At 39.2% G+C, this 16432-nt stretch overlaps 1 protein-coding gene across 1 annotated transcript in view; it reads left to right on the top strand.

Annotated features, from left to right (window-relative positions):
* TMOD3 (tropomodulin 3) overlaps window positions 1-16432 on the top strand; it is an 81092-nt gene that overhangs the window by 17514 nt on the left and 47146 nt on the right. The window contains exon 2 of the mRNA XM_070580062.1: window positions 14055-14251. Within this exon, the coding sequence (XP_070436163.1) occupies window positions 14126-14251 (126 nt within the window). The 5' untranslated portion in view covers window positions 14055-14125. The remainder of the gene's footprint in view (window positions 1-14054; window positions 14252-16432) is intronic.

Here is a 16432-nt window from a genome sequence, read left to right as displayed (position 1 = left end):
TTATGAAGTATTTTCTTGCAATAGTCACAGAAATGATCTGGCTGCTTTCTACTTAAAGGTTGCCCTCAGTAACCTGCTTCCAGTTAAGACTCTTCTTTGTTCTGGCCCTAACAAGTTTTTCTGGGCTGCCCTCAGACTTCAGACTTTTTTTCCCTTATGCTTTTGAGATCTATAGATCTCGTTTTAAAAATTAAATATGGCATTGTAGCAATGGCAGGAAAGACATGGATACTGATCTAATCTCATACTCCGGTTGGTTAGTTTCCGTGGAACTTATACGCAGAATAATCAACCACCATTTTCTCAAACTTCTATATGCAAAGCAGCTACGTCACTCAGATTGCGCCCATCTGGGTCAACCGCAGCAGCCCAAGAACTCCACAAAAATCATTATTTAAGGTACTTTCAGGCCTCATTGTACAGAGGAGGCAGTAAACTGGACGGAAGGATATAGTTCGCATCCAATTTATTTCCTTTTAAAAAAAGTCTTATTTACCATAATGTACATTATATATAGCTAAGATAACATGGTTTTTATTCTTTAGAAGGTAAATACTGTGTGCATAGTGCTTTGGATGTGGTGGACACTAAGTACATTTTTTGGTTGTAATTAGTGTTATCTAGAATCGTGAGCTCATAAAAAAGGAAATGACCCTATGAGACTTCTAAAACTCCCTTGCAGTTGAAGAATCTGCCACATACCATCCCAGACAGATTTTCATACTCAGCTTCTGCTTTAACAATACCAGGAATAAATAGATGACTTTCTTTATTTCTGCCTTCTCCATCAGAGAGAATGATTCTCAAACCAGCAGAGATGATACTCAAACCTAACATTAAATAAGAGAGCATTTAGATGCTCTAAACATTAAAATCTCCCGGTGGAGATAACTTAGTTTAAAATTGTTTCTAGCTTGATTCAGAAGCCAGGTCCAACCACAAAAGAAAAAAGAATGTTGATTTGAGTTTTTTAACCAAAGCAAATGCTTATGAAGTTATTGGATGGTGAACCATATCCAATTCAAAAGATTACATGGTTATTTATCCAGAGGGAATATTTTGATCCTAACTACTATTATCTAATAGGTAGCAACTTTGAAATACTTTTATTTAAAAATAAATGCATGTAATCACTAAAAGTTTTCTTCATCTTAGAAGAATGATGAGATTATCAGTCAACATCTGAAGCAAAAAGACTGGGCTGAAGGGGCAGGCCCTGTGGCGTAGTGGTTAAGTTCAGGATGCTCCGCTTCAGCAGCCTGGGTTCACAGATTCGGGTCCCAGGTTCAGACCTACACCACTTGTCAGCCATACTGTGGCAGTGTCCCACATACAAAGTAGAGGAAGGTTGACACAGATGTTAGCTCAGGGCTAATCTTCCTCAAGCAAAAACAACAACAAAAAAAAGGAAGATTGGCAACAGATGTTAGCTCAGGGCAAATCTTCCTTAGGAAAAAAACAAAACAAAAAACTGGGCGGAATTTAATAAGGGAGAGCTATGCTGGCAAGGCACAGTCTCTATGAGCAGAGGAGACCATTTCTTACATAGGGCCTTTGGGAAGCATGGAATTTGGGGACTGGCAAACTTTCTGAGGCCATAGTGACATCATCTGTAGAAGCATGATATTTGGGTGAGTCTGTTGATTGACTGGCTGGCACTCAGAGGAGTGTTACTGGAGTGAGTCTGTTCCTCATTGGCTGAGTAGTGAGAGACTGACAGTGATTGATGGGCTGGCAAAGGCAAATTGTTGATCATTTTTTGATGACTACTAATTATTATGACTATAGGACAATCAGTCTTTTCTAAGTTTGTGGAAACTTTAATTGTCAGCATGAAATACGTATAATTACTTGCACAAAGCAAGCATATATTTTTAAACTTTTTGAGATATAATCTAGAGTAATGGGAGAAAATCTTAAGTGGACAGTTTAATGAATTTTCTCCATATGTATATACCTGTGTAACTACCATCCAGTTCTCAAGATATAGCACATTTTCATCACCCCAGAATATTCTCTGGTGTTCCTGCCTAATCAGTACTCGTTGACAGCTATTCTGATTTTCATCTCCATGGATTAGTTTTGCCTCTTCTTGAATTTCATATACATGAAAGCAGATAGTATATGTTATTTTATGTCTAACTTTTTATATTCCTTTCAACAGAATGCATATGAGATTCATTCATGTTTTTGCACATATATATATGAGTAGTTGCTCTTTATTACTATTTAGTTTTCTGTTTTATGACTGTAACACAATTCATTTGTGTATTCTCCTGGTAATGGACATTTGGGTCATCTCCTGTTTGCAGATATTATGAATAAAGCTACTGTGAACATTTGTGTACACCTTATTTTTATGAACATAAGCACTCATTTCTCTCGGGTGTATAGTGAAGAGTGAAATTGCTGTGTCATTGTGGTACAAGTATGTTTAGTTTTAATAGATACTGACAGTTGGTTTTCCAAAGTGGTCGAGTCAATTTACACTCCATCAGTGATTTGTGAGAATGTCAGTTGCTCCACGTCCTTGTCAGCACTTGGTATTGTCATTCTTTTTCATTTTAGCCATGATGGTGGGTATATATATCTTTATTTTTAAAAAGGCAAATTTTGAAGGAAAAAAAAAACCTAGGCTACTTCAGCAATTTAACATGAGAAACTTAAAAATAGGGAGTTAGCTTAATTGAGTGTTAACTGTCCTATTAATTCTTAGCCTAAAAAAGAAATAAATATTAGTGATTTTTCATTTCTCAGACAGCTTCCTAACTTAGAATGATCTAGGGAGCAACATCCTAAATAAAGTTATTGTCATATAAAGTTAAGAGGTTAGTGTTTCAATAATCTTGAATGACTCCAGTTTGACTTGTGACTTTTATAAGTTTATGCTTAGCCTTGAAATTGATTGTGTTTGCTATTTTTAGTACTGAGTATGTACCACAATCTGTTCTCTGTTGACGATGCAGTAGTGAACAAAAAAACTCCCTGCTTGAATATAGTTTATATTTTAGTGACAGGAAACATACAATGAATCAAGAAATATATAACATGTAGGATAATGATATAGAGGGAAATAGAAGAAAATAGAGATTGCCTACTACAGCAGTGGGGGACCCTGTGGGGGTTGATATTTTATATATAGTGGACAGGGAAGTCCTCTCTAATCAGTTGACATTTAAATAGAGACCTTAAGGAAGTGAGGGAGCAGATCATTTTGCTGTCTCGGGGGAGAGTGTTCCAGGCAGAAAGAACATCAAGTGCAAAGGCCCTGAGGCAGGAGTGTACTTAGTTTGTTGGAAGAAGAACAAGATCAGTGTTGCTGAAGTGCTGTGAGCCAGGGGGAGCATGGTTGGAGATGAACTGGGGCTTGGAAGGAGATCACGTAGAGCCTTGTAGACCATTATAAGACCATTGGCTTTTATTCTGATTAAGATGAGATGCCATTAGAAGATTGTGAGTAGTGGAATTAACAGGATCTGACTAGTTATGTTCACACAAAAATCTGTACACAAATGTTCATAGACACTTCATTTGTAATAGTCAATAACTAGAATCATTCTGGATGTCTTTCAACAACTGAATGGTTAAGCTGTGGTACATACATACCATGGAATACAATGAAGAGGAATGAACTATTGATACACACAGCACCTTGGATGAATCTCTGGGGATTTATGCTTAATAATAAAAGCCATTCCCTAAGGGTTACATATTGTATGAATCTATGTGTATAACATTTCTGAAAAGTTTTAGAAATAGAGGGCAAATCTGTTGTTTGCCAGGATTAGAGAAGGAAGTGGGCTTGGTTATAAAAGGGCAACACCCCCTGTGGTGTGGTGGGATCAGTATCTTGACTGTGGTAGTGGATACACAAACCTACACTGGTGATAAAATTGTATGGAACCTACTACACACACACACACAAATGTGAGCACAAGTAAAACTGGGAAAATCAGAATAAGATCAGTGGACTATATCACTGTCGATATGCTCACTGTGATACACAATAGTTTCGCTAAATGTTACCATTGGGGAAAACGGGAGAGTATACAAGGGATCCCTCTGTATTATTTCTTACAACTGCATAGGAATCTATACTTATCTCAATAAAAATTTCAATTAGGGGGCCAGCCCTGTGGCCGAGTGATTAAGTTCATGTGCTCTGCGTCGGGGGCCCAGAATTTCACTGGTTTGAATCCTGGGCGCGGACATGGCACTGCTCATCAAGCCATGCTGAGGTGGTGTCCCATATGCCACAGCTAGAAGGACTGACAACTAAAAATACACAACTATGTACCGGGGGGCTTTGGGAGAAAAAGGAAAAATAAAAATCTTTAAAAAAAACAACAACAAATAACTTCAATTAGAAAACGTAAGATAGCTCTGATATTGTGGAATAGAGACCCCACAGGCATTAGAGTGGGAGAGGGTCCCCAGTCAAGTGGCTGTTGCAATAGCCCAAGTAAGAAGTGATGATGACTTGGACCAGTGTGGAAGCAGTGGGGATGGTAAGACAGGATGTTTTAAAGGTAGAGCCAACAGGATTTGCTTGATGGTTCAGATGTAGAGCATGAGAAAAGTCAAAGTTAACTCCAAGATTTTTGACCCACGCAACTAAAAGAATGGAGTTGCCATTTATTAAATGGGGAGGACAAGGCAAGAGCAGGTATAGGGGAGAAAATTAGGAGTCTGTTTTGTACATTTACATTTGAGATACCTGTTAGCCCTCCAAGTAGAGATGTTACATAGGTAGTTATTTTTAAGTCTGGAGTGCAGGAAAGAGGTCCAGATTAGAGTTATAAATCCAAGAGTTGTCAGTGTATGAGATCAAGTAGGAGGTATGGAAAGAGAAGCTGTCCAAGGACCTAAGTCCTGGGGGCACTCTGACATTTCAAGATAGGGAATATGAGGAGGAACCAGCAGAGGAGAATGAGATGTGGCAGCCAGAGAGATAAGGGGGACCAAGAGAAAATAGTGTCCCTAAGGCCAAGTGAGGAAAGTGTTTTAGATGAAAGGAGTGATCTATTGTCAAATGCTGCTTCTGATAGGTCTCATAAGATGAGGGCTAAGAATTGACAGTTGGATTTGGCACTGTGTAGGTCACTGCTGACAAGATCTCTTTGGGTGGAGTGAATGCTGGAGACAAAAGCCACATTGGAGAAGTTTTGAGAGAAAAAAAGGGCGAGGACTTGGGGTACCGAATTTTTCTTTCAAGGAGTTTTGCTGTAAAGAGGAGCCAAGAAGTAGGATAGTGTCTGGAGGGGACTATTAAGTCAAAGGAAAGTTTGCTTTTAATTTGGGAGCTATATTACAATCTGTATGCTGACGGGCATGATCCGGTAGAGAAAAGGCAGAATTACTGGAACGATCTTGTATAAATGAACAGGGATGGGATCCGGTCACAACAGGTGGGATTGGCCTCAGATAAGAGTCTGGATAGTTTATCTATCAAAGCAAGAGGGAAGGTAGAGTATATGGGTACAGGTGCAGTTCAGTTGGTAGATGTAGCTTAGATGTCCTTTTATGATTGCTTCTGTATTCTCAGTGAAATAGTGAGATAGGGTCTTCATCTGAGAGTAAAGGGTAAGAGATATTAAAGGTTTGAGGGAAAAGAAGAGGTAAAATAGTCAAATAAGGAAGGGGAGAGTGACTGGACTAGAGAAATGCAGTAGGATTACTAGGCAGCACTCTCTGATGTCAGTGGCGGTAAATTTAAATATGGCGGTCTGTTTGGGCGGTTTTCTCCCACTTCATCTGCCACTCTGGTGGAGGTGAGGAGTAAGAAGGGAGGTTTAACCAGGGTTGAGGTTTTGCCAGAGGAATTTCCAGAGAGAGAGAGGATCAAAGATGGTAAGTGTTATGGAGGAGTACAATTATTGATGATGACAAGGACTAGGTTACAACCGTGGGGATGTAGGGCTGAGGTAGGTTGAGGACCGCACTGTCAGAAGAGAGAAGGTCAGGAACTCTAGAGACTGGATGTTGGAAAGGACAGCCCTGTGGATCTTGAAATCACTGCGATTGCTGGGTGCCGAATTCATGACCATCTCTTCTTCAGCAGTCTGACTGTAGGCATTGAAAATATTGCAAAGAAAGTAAATTAGAAACAGTAATTGTGTCATGTTTTAAAAAATTATGATAAATTACTTGCTAGTTTCACTTTTTAGACTCAGCTCTTTGCAAAAGATGATACAGAAAATGGTATTATCAAAGAAATGTGCTTTACCCTACAAATACATTAAAGGGCTCACTCAGCAATTGTTTTATTTAGTAATTTTTAACTGGTTTATTTATTTGTTTAGTTAATTGGTTATTATCATTAGGGGTTTATTCAAGAATTGTCATATGAGAACATTTCACATTGCAGATCTCAAAACAAACCATTATGAAAACACTAAGAAACTTTTAAAAAATCAAACGTAGAAATATAAGTGGCATAGGACCATGTTCAGCTCTTCAGGAAAAAATAGGTCTGGAACAAAGAAATATTACATCCTAACAAATTAAGGTAGCAGTCATCCCTTAGTGCATCTCTTGTCCTTACCCCCTCACAACCAATCTGTGAACCAGCCCTTTTAGCTTTGCTTCCAAAATATATCACACGTTTATCCACTCTCTCCTTCTCCACAGCTACGGCTGCAGGCAGAGCCCCCACTGTTTCTCACCTGGATTGCTACCTTCAGCACGGAGCCCGAGAGCTGCCAGGGACCTTTAGGTCCTGGCTCAAAGTCACCTTTTCAGAACAGTCTTTTTGAACCACTTATAGTAGCCTTCCTGACCCTCACCTCCCCCATAGCTTTGTCCTGGGTTTTTTCTTGTAGTATTTATTGCTATCTGATTTTATCTTGTTCCTTTATCCATTGTTCTTTGTCTGAATGCCACCTTTAAAATAAATTAGAGCAAGGAACTGGTCTGTCTTGTATGCTGCTTATGCCTGTTGTGTGGAACAGGTCAATTCCTGGTATACAAGATGTTCAAAAATATTTGTTGAGTGAACAGTAAATATATTGGAAAGCAGATATTCATCTGGGAATCTTGAGACAGAAAAAAAAAATGTCTCATCTGGTGGGTCAGATTGGTTCAATAGCCAGGGGTCCTAGGAGAAGCCAGTGAGGAGACGCACAGTCTTGAGCCTAGCACATCTGAAGAGTGAGACTTGGCGTCTCCTGGGGAGGACATTCATTTCTTTACCCAAAAGAAAATCCAATTTCCATCGGAGCGTGTATTTAATTTCAGAGGTCTGATGACTGATAATCAGTCTTTTTTAAAAAATAATTTATAGTTTTTTATTTTATTTTTTCTCCCCAAATCCCCCCAGTACATGTCCGTATATTTTAGTTGTGGGTCCTTCTAGTTGTGGCATGTGGGATGCCGCCTCAGCGTGGCTTGGTGAGCAATGCCATGTCCGCACCCAGGATCCGAACCAGTGAAACCCTGGGCTGCCAAAGTGGAGTGCATGAATTTAACCACTCGGCCACTGGGCTGGCCCTCTTTTGTTTTGTTTTAACTGGGGAAGATTAGACAGCAGAGAACTCTGAATATTGAACCAAAATGGATTGATACTGAGAGAAGAAAAGACAATTAGTGCAGAGGCTGCAAAGGATTAGCAGAAGTATCAAAGACTAATTCTCAGTGCCTTGTTGCAATAAAGCGAATAGAGTTAGGGAGCTAGAGGCACACTAGATATGGAGGCGGGGTTGGGGGAGGAGGAAGAGGGAACTGCCAAAGAAGGGAAAGGGGAGACTGAGATATGATCCAATTAAATCAAATTTGGCTTAATTGTGTGCCAGCAGGTACTGACCCTGGTGATGGCAACCCAGTAAGGAATGAGATCTAGGAGAGAATCTCTGCTCTTCAAGGGGCTTACAATGTCTAGCAAGAGAGACAGATGAACAGTGACCTCCAATCCAGTGTCATTGTTGGTTTGACGTGAGATAGAAGGTTTCTTTAGGAGTAGCTGGCTGGCCACCCCTGATATGGAATTTCACATCCTCAGCTTTGCCTGGGCAGAGACCTGATTTCAATCCACCAGCAGGTGCCTAATCTCTTAAAAAGTGGCCCATACTAACCACATTCATAAAAGACTAGTACATAAGCCAGAATGTCGATTTATTAATTTACAGTGAGCAAAGCTATGTGGCTTGCCAAGTTTTAATTAGAAGGTTACTTGGTGAGCATGGAGAAGAATAAGAGGAAGTAATTGGATGATGTAAATGTTGAGTGACATCAGACTTTGGTCACCTGATGCTTCTTCATACCAGGAGTGCACCTGCAGTGGGAACCAGCCAGTCACGTCTGCTGGTCAGGACACCAGGCCTCCCTTGTGCTTAATGAACACAGCCAAATCTTTTTTGATGAACCCCATTTTCTTACACCTGCATGCTTACTGCCTTCTTTCTTTACTTATGTCCCCATCATACTAATTTGTTCTATCTGCTTCTTTGGGAAACATTCTCTTACCATTTTGTGTGTTGATATTACCAGTTACACCCTTAAGTTTTGAAGATACTAATGTACAACCTGTGGTTGTAAGGGAGGCACGTACAAGGATTATGGCAGCATATATAAGGAGACCATTAATCTTGCCTGGAGTGGGAATGGGGAGGGAATTTTTCAGGGAAGATATGTGTGACATTTCAGCTCGGCCTTGAAGAATGTATAGAGGCTTGGTGGAGGACAGAGGTAGATGAGAAAGGATGCCTTCATTGTAGAAAGAGGAAATAAAATAAGCAAAGGCATAGAGACCTAAACGTTTGGGGCCTCTCTGGAGTCTAGGCTGTGATGGGGAACAGCTGGAGATAATATTGAAAGGCTAGCTAGGATGAGGTTGTGAACTGTGTATCTCATGCTGCGGAATTTAGACTTTATCTTGTAGGTCAGAGGTTGGTAAACTTTTCCTGTGAAGAGTCAGATAGTAAATATTTTATGTTTTACAGACCATCCGGTCTCTTGCACTTATTCAGCATTGCCGTTTTAGCACAAGAGCAACCATGGACAATAATACATAAATGAATGAATATGACTATGTTCCAATAACACGTTATTTACAAAAGCAGGCAGTAGGCTGAATTTGGTCTGCTGACACTGTACTTTGCCTAGCCCTGCTGTAGGTAATATGAGTCTGTGTAAGGTTTTTGAGCCAGAGAACAACATGACCACGTGTGCATTAGACAACAGATAAGTCTGAAGACTCTGAGCCTACCCTGTTGAGAGAGTGATGAAATGGGGGTTAACACCTCATATATATACTGAGAGAATATATCTCTGAATCATGTAATTCCAGTTGGTTTATTTGGTTTTTTAAAATATAGTCAATGTCGAGACCTTTCTCTCTATAAAAAATGTGAAACTGGAAGAAAACAAGTGGAGACTGGTTAAATAGAGTAGAGCAGTGTTTCTCAGCCTTATGTAGTTTATAGAACCCTTTTAACGGAAAAAAGTTATTGTGGATCGTAGTGTTAACTGATGATTTCACAAAATCTAACTTGCTCTTGGATGAGAAGATGGGACTGACTGCTTCCGTGCGAGCTCTCTTTGAATTCAATGCGCCTGTCCTACCATCTGCCATTTGCGAACTTAACTCTCCCACCACTTACCTCTGTTTGAATCTCGGGGAAACTTTTGGTTCCATAGTGACTTGTCTCCATTTTGTGCAAATGCATCACTTAGGTATTAAGTCTGCCTCTGTGTTAGTTTAGAACAATTAAAGCAGTTCTGCCTGGTGCTGGTGCAATAACAAATAGAAATGTACACATGGCATCTGAAATCTCACGACAGTGCTTTGTTTGAAGTGATCCAAAAGTTCTAGAATATGGCTATTAATTTTTTTAAATTATCCAAATAGAAAGCTGAAATAGAAAGCTGAAATATAAAGCATCTCATGAAATGAGATGGCTGAGAATCCATCTGAAAGTTAGCAGGGTCCTGGGAGTCCAGTGTGAAATCTAAGGAGGATTCTAGAGATAAGCAATAAATGAAAAGGAGGTTGGTTAATGGAATGAAATCTTTTGCCCCAGAATATTCCAAGAGTTTCCCGATTCCCTGAGTATAGCCTCCGCTAACTGAAGTCCAGTGAAGCAGTGGCAGAGTGAAAAGGAAAGCATATCATGGCAACAGCCCCCGTAGACTTTGGGGACTATCTTAACAAAGTTCTTCAGCCTGTGAGTAGGACAAGATAGACTGCAGATGAGAGCAGGGACACTCAACGCCTGCTTCCTGGCCAGCTGCATCAGCACCACCCCGGAGCGTGTTAAAAATGCAAATTTTCAGCTCTACCCCAGAGCTATTCAATACGGAAACTGGGGGTGGGGCCCTGGGGTCAGTATGCTAACAGGCTCTCCAGGGGATTTTGATTCTCTCCAAAACTTGAAAACCACTGCTCTAAGAAGTGAATTAAGGATGAAGAAGTAAACAGTCTGATCATACCAAAATTTCAAATTAAAATTTTTTCTACTTCTTCCTTAAGGTTTGCCTGACTTATCTGGCCAAACTAACTTTTGCTTATATGCAAACTTTTTTTTTATGACTATGAGAACATCATGCTTAAAAAGTCTATTCCTGTGCTGTGTAAATTACCCTTTTTTCTGAGATGTATTTTACATTAGCTTAGGGGTTAAGAAAAATTCCTGTAGACACAGTATAGATTTAAAATACTTTTCTAGCACACTGTTTTCACCTCTTCACCGTTCAGAATTTGTTCCACTTGCAGTACACAGATGTCAAAGGACAAGCAGGAGAGGACCTGTTATCTCTAGGACAGAAGGCAAAGTAAAACACTGCTCCCAGAGCTTCCCTCTGGCGCTTCTGAGCTTCTCTTGCTGACCCTTGGAACATTGTCAGTATACAGATATTCCTCAGTAAAGGGTGGGCGTTGAGAGGGAAGGTATACTCAAGTTAGAGACTCAGAGGATGTGGACACCTGATGAAGTTGATGAATGATGATAATGATGCTCTTGGTAAGTTTTGAGCAACATTAGGTGGAGTGAACACCAGGTGTTTGCTTTCTGTCGCATCAGAATTGAAGCTTTGGGGAAACTTTGGTATATTGCCTGGAAGTTCTTGCCTCTTGGCAAAATTTCCTAATCTGAATCTAAAGGAAATGCCTTTCTGTTGCTTTGAAAAGGAAAAAATAAGCCAAAGAAGTAAATTCCTTAAAAAATTAAATGAAAAACACTTAGAAATATTTCCCCTTAGAAAAATACCATAATAAACTAGTAGGAGTTCGGAGAAAGTGGAAGAAGAGATTTTTTACATATAACTGACAAAGATTAGTATCCAGAGTATAGTAAGAGCATCTATTAAAAAAAAAGATAAATAACACGATAGTAAAATGGGCAACAGATTCTTCACAGAATAAGGAACACCATCGGCCAATGAACATATGAAAAGATGCTCAACCTCATCATCATTCAGCAAAATGCAAATTAAAACCACAGTGAAATAACATTTTACATCCACCAGAATGGCCAAAAATAAAAAACTCTGATAATACCAACAATTAGCAAGGATGAGCAACAAGAATTGTCATGTACTGAATCTTCTAGGAATGTAAATTGATACAACCACTTTGAAAATAGTTTATTACCTAGTAAAGTTGGGTAGTAGTGTACCCTTTTCACAGCAATTCCCTTCCTAGGTTTGAACAACTTGGAGAAACTCTTGCACATGTATACCAGGAAATAGGTGACAAGAAAAATAGGTAACTCTGTTTTTGTAGCAGAAAAACAGAGAGGGAATGACTACAAGTAACTCAAATATTCATTTATACAATGGAAGACTATATAGAAATGAAAATGAGAGAAGTATAGCTCTAAGCATCAACTCAAAACAATGTTATGGGGCTGGCCCTGTGGCCGAGTGGTTAAGTTCATGCACTCTGCTTCGGCAACCCAGGGTTTCGCCGGTTCGGATCCTGGGTGCGGACATGGCACTACTCATCAGGCCATGTTGAGGTGGCATCCTACATGCCACAACTAAAAAAAATACACAACCATGTACCGGGGGGCTTTGGGAAGGAAAAAAACACAAAGCAATGTTGAGTGACAAGAAGCAAGTCATACATACTGTATGAGTCCATTTACATAAAGGGCAAAAAAAAAGGGCAAAACTAAAACTGTTAAGGATATGTACATTTAAGGTAAAATTGTATAGGAAAGTGAGAGAATGATTAATTCAAAGTTAAGTACAATGGCTACTTCTTTTGGGGAGGGAGATGCAGCTGGAAAGGGGAACATGAACTTTCTGTAGCTGGGCAGCGTGTTCATGGCAATACTATAAACACACTTTGTGTGACAGATTTTACTTTGGGATAAAGAGCACTCTGTTGGAGTAAGCTATTTAGTCACTCCAAGGAATTCATGCTCCAAACCTATAGAACCTGGATGACATGTCACATTGCCTTTGCTTTCAAGATCTCATTCCTATCATCTTATCCATTATACTACCTTATTAGTAGGATGACCAATGAAATTATGGCCTCTACTGGAACACTTTTGAGAGTAAAGGAAGGGGATGCTCAAAATAATTAAAATCATACATATTTTTTGCAGTATTTATTAACTAAGAAATTAGCTTTGTTATATCCTGTAAACCTCAAAACTAAATATTAAACCACATTAAAAACTTTTTATATCGATTGTCCAATCATTAAAAAATAGCATAAGCTAAATAATTACTCTTGGTACATATCCATATACTTTTATCAACTTCTTACCCTTATCTGTCTCAAATACCATGTCATTGGTATTTTTATGAAGGGATTATTTTCTCAAAATGGTCTTATTTTTAATTTTTTTCCCCTAAAAATGTCTGCCACCTTCTCTAAAATTGCATTTTATGGTTAATATATTTGAAAATGCTGATACCTTCTATTGAATCTTCTCTGCAGACTCTATTATTTTTAATTGAAAAAATACACTCTCAGGATACTTGGCAAGCTTACTATCCTAAAGTTGGAAGTAAAAAGTGGGGATTTACCAGACTAAATAATGACAATGATAATTTGTCAAAAATAAAAAACCCCCAAAATCCGGGATAATTGCTAAACCAGATGAGATGCCAAGTAGAACAGGTGTAAGCCAGACCTGTCTTGGGCAGTTACACAGAATGCCTGCAATTAACGTCTGCAGAAGCACAATTCTGTTAATTTGCTTGTTATTGGACCTAGGTGGTTGCTAGCCAAATCACTAGCTGTCGGACCCCTATGGTGAACCTTCCTTTCTTCTAAGAAGATGAAAACACATAAAGGGATCCATAAAATGTTACTGGTTTGAGGAGGAAAATATATGAGTTAAAATATTAAGTTGGGAAAACTCGGGAGAAGGGGGTAGTAAAGAAAATATATCCGAACTTTGAAGAACTGGGTGTTTTGCAGCCAAGAAAAATTGAGCCAAATCTCTGGGTCTAAGGATTATTTCTCGTTCACATAGGAACATTTTATGGAACAGATGATCCACGTATATGGCTAGAATTTATAGAGATACTTTATTTTTACTTCACACTCTTGGTGGGGCTTGAGTTAAGTCTCCTTTCCTATAGAATAGTCCTACTGTATCTGCAAAGATGCTGCTGGTCGATTCACCTCATGGCTGTCTGGGAGAGACCCACGTGGTGAAGAAATGGGAAAGGTCCTCTCCTGTAGTCAGACCCTCCTGACCCACCTTGCCAGTCAGCGTGGGTGACATCTCCCAGCCTGGCTTTGAGTATTTCACTGAAACATTTTCAGAATGCTGTATTTTTTCCTTTAAAAACACATGTTACAGGTTCACTCTCCCTAACACTGTTACCAGAAATTCTCAATTCTACCAAGTAGGTGTTTTAATGGATTTGAATTTTAGTCTTTCCTCCCCTATTTTTTCCCAATTGACTTTTTTTGTTGTTTCTGTCAACGAAAGACAAAAGGTAAAGGCGTTGAATGCTCCATAGACAAGGGTAGTGTGGATATATGGTCAAAGAATATACGACACATGGAAATTACATTTCATTTAACCTAATAATAGATCTAAGTAGAGGGAGATGACTTAATATTTAAATATGTTTGTTTCTTTCCTCCATAGCTTTAAGAAATAGAAATCACTTCTCACTGCACTGAATAGTGAAAGTTAAGTGACTTCCTACACTGCAAATCATGGCGCTACCATTCCGGAAAGACTTAGAAAAGTACAAGGACCTGGATGAAGATGAGCTCCTTGGGAATCTCTCAGAAATGGAACTGAAACAACTGGAGACTGTTCTGGATGATCTTGACCCTGAGGTAGGTGCTAGCTAATGAAGAGAAATGAAATAACTTTTCAAACCCTTTGAAACTAAGTCGCTGCCTTTGAGCAGTTAGCTTTTTCATGACTTTTCCCTGGCATGCCCATCCCCTCCTCCTCTTTATCCAAATGAACTTTGTCTCCCTCCCTGATTCCCCCACTTCTGCCTCCCTATCTCTACTGGCATGCCTGTTCTAAGCTATTTTCTCCAGCATCCTTATTTTCAAACATCTCCTGAAATTTTCTGTCCTATAAGAAATCTTTTCTGTCTGGGAAGGGAGGAGCATTCTTAGTAAAATGCAGATGATCAGCTCTTGGATGTCAACCTCTGGACTCTTCAGAGCTTCTGTACCATGATGGCTGCAGTGTAGAGTGTCTCTAAAAGGTTCTTTGTGACCTTAAATCTAATTATTACCTTTCTGAAAGATGCTCACCAAACTGAATAACTTTCTAGTCATTGGTAGAATAGATCTAAGTAAACTCTCTGCAATACTGCAATCCATGTGGAGCAGACCTGAATATAGGTATATATGTTTTAATTTTCAAAGTGGATGTTATTTGTCTTATAAATTACACAAGGCTGAGGTAGAGACCCTTGACCCTTGAATTGTTATTCTCTGGTATGTATACGGGGAGGGGAGGCAGTAAGGGGAGAACCCTAAGGTTATGGCTACTTAACCTGAAGGCAATGGTGGTTTGCTAGACTTCTTTTCTTTACCACGTTTCTTTATGCCGAGACATTGATTTTTAGTGGCTTTTAAGGATTGAAGTAGAGTTTTTTCAATAAAATTGTTTTTGTTATTACCACACATTTATTTCCCGCTGGAATGTTTTTTGAATTTTTATTGAGAATTATATTCGAATTCTCAGCATTACTTCAGCACTTGAATAATGTCTGTACTAAGATCAAAACCCTTAACTGTAATTGTTATTATAAGGAAAAGTTTTCAGTACACCTAAGTCTGGGGGATAACTCAGAGTAACAGTGCTGTTTTTTGTTTGTTTGTTTGTTTTTTTAACAGTGCTATTTTGATCATGTTACAGCAATATCTTCTACCGGCTATTCAACCTATTAGACCTATGTGAATCAAGTGATGTAGAGGGGGCCGGCCCCATGGCCAAGTGGTTAAGTTCACATGCTCCACTTCAGCAGCCCAGGGTTTCACTGGTTCGGATCCTGGGCGCAGACCTAGCACTGTTCACCAAGCCATGCTGAGCAGCGTCCCACACAGCACAACCGGAAGGACCTACAACTATGTACTGGGGAACTATGGGGAGAAGAAGAAAAAAAAAAAAGATTGGCAACAGATGTTAGCTCAGGGCCAATCCTTTTTTTTTTGAGACAATAAATCTTTTTTTTTTTTATCATGGTCATAATAGTTTATAACATTGTGAAATTTCAGTTTATAACATTGTGGTATAATAGTTTATAACATTGTGAAATTAATATTTGTCAGACACCATGTAAGTGTGCCCCTTCACCCCTTGTAGCCTACCCTCCATCCGCCTTCTCCTTCATAACCACTAAGTTGTTCTCTTTGTCCATAAGTTTGTTTATATTCCACATATGAGTGAAATCATATGTGTTTGTCTTTCTCTGTCTGGCTTATTTCACTTAACATAATGCCCTCAAGGTCTATCTATGTGATTGCAGATGGGACAATTTTGTCTTTTTTATGGCTGAGTAGTATTCCACTCTGTGTGTGTGTGTGTGTGTGTGTGTGTGTGTGTGTGTGTGTGTGTCTGTGTCTGTGTCTATATATACACCACATCATCTTTATCCAATCATCAGTCAGTAGGCACTTGGGTTGCTTTCACATCTTGGCTATTGTGAATAATGCTGCAATGGACATAGGGGTGCATAAGTTTCTTTGAATTGTTGATTTCAAGTTCTTTGGATAAATACCCAGTAGTGGAATGGCTGGGTCATATGGTATTTCTATTTTTAATTTTTTGAGAAATCTCCATACTGTTTTCTACAGTGGCTGCACCAGTTTGCCTTCCCACCAGCAGTGGATGAGGGTTCCCTTTTCACCACAACCTCTCCAACATTTGTTGTTTTTTGTCTTGGTGATTATAGCCATTCTAATGGGTGTAAGGTAATATCTAAGTATAGTTTTGATTTGCTTTTCCCTGATGATTAGCCATGTTGAGCGTCTTTTCATCTGCCTATTGGCCAT

The sequence above is a fragment of the Equus przewalskii genome, chromosome 1, assembly GCF_037783145.1.
Source record: "Equus przewalskii isolate Varuska chromosome 1, EquPr2, whole genome shotgun sequence".
NCBI classification, from domain to species: domain Eukaryota; kingdom Metazoa; phylum Chordata; class Mammalia; order Perissodactyla; family Equidae; genus Equus; species Equus przewalskii.
The sequence above is the reverse complement of the archived record's forward strand: the minus strand, read 5'-3'. Positions and strand labels throughout refer to the sequence as shown.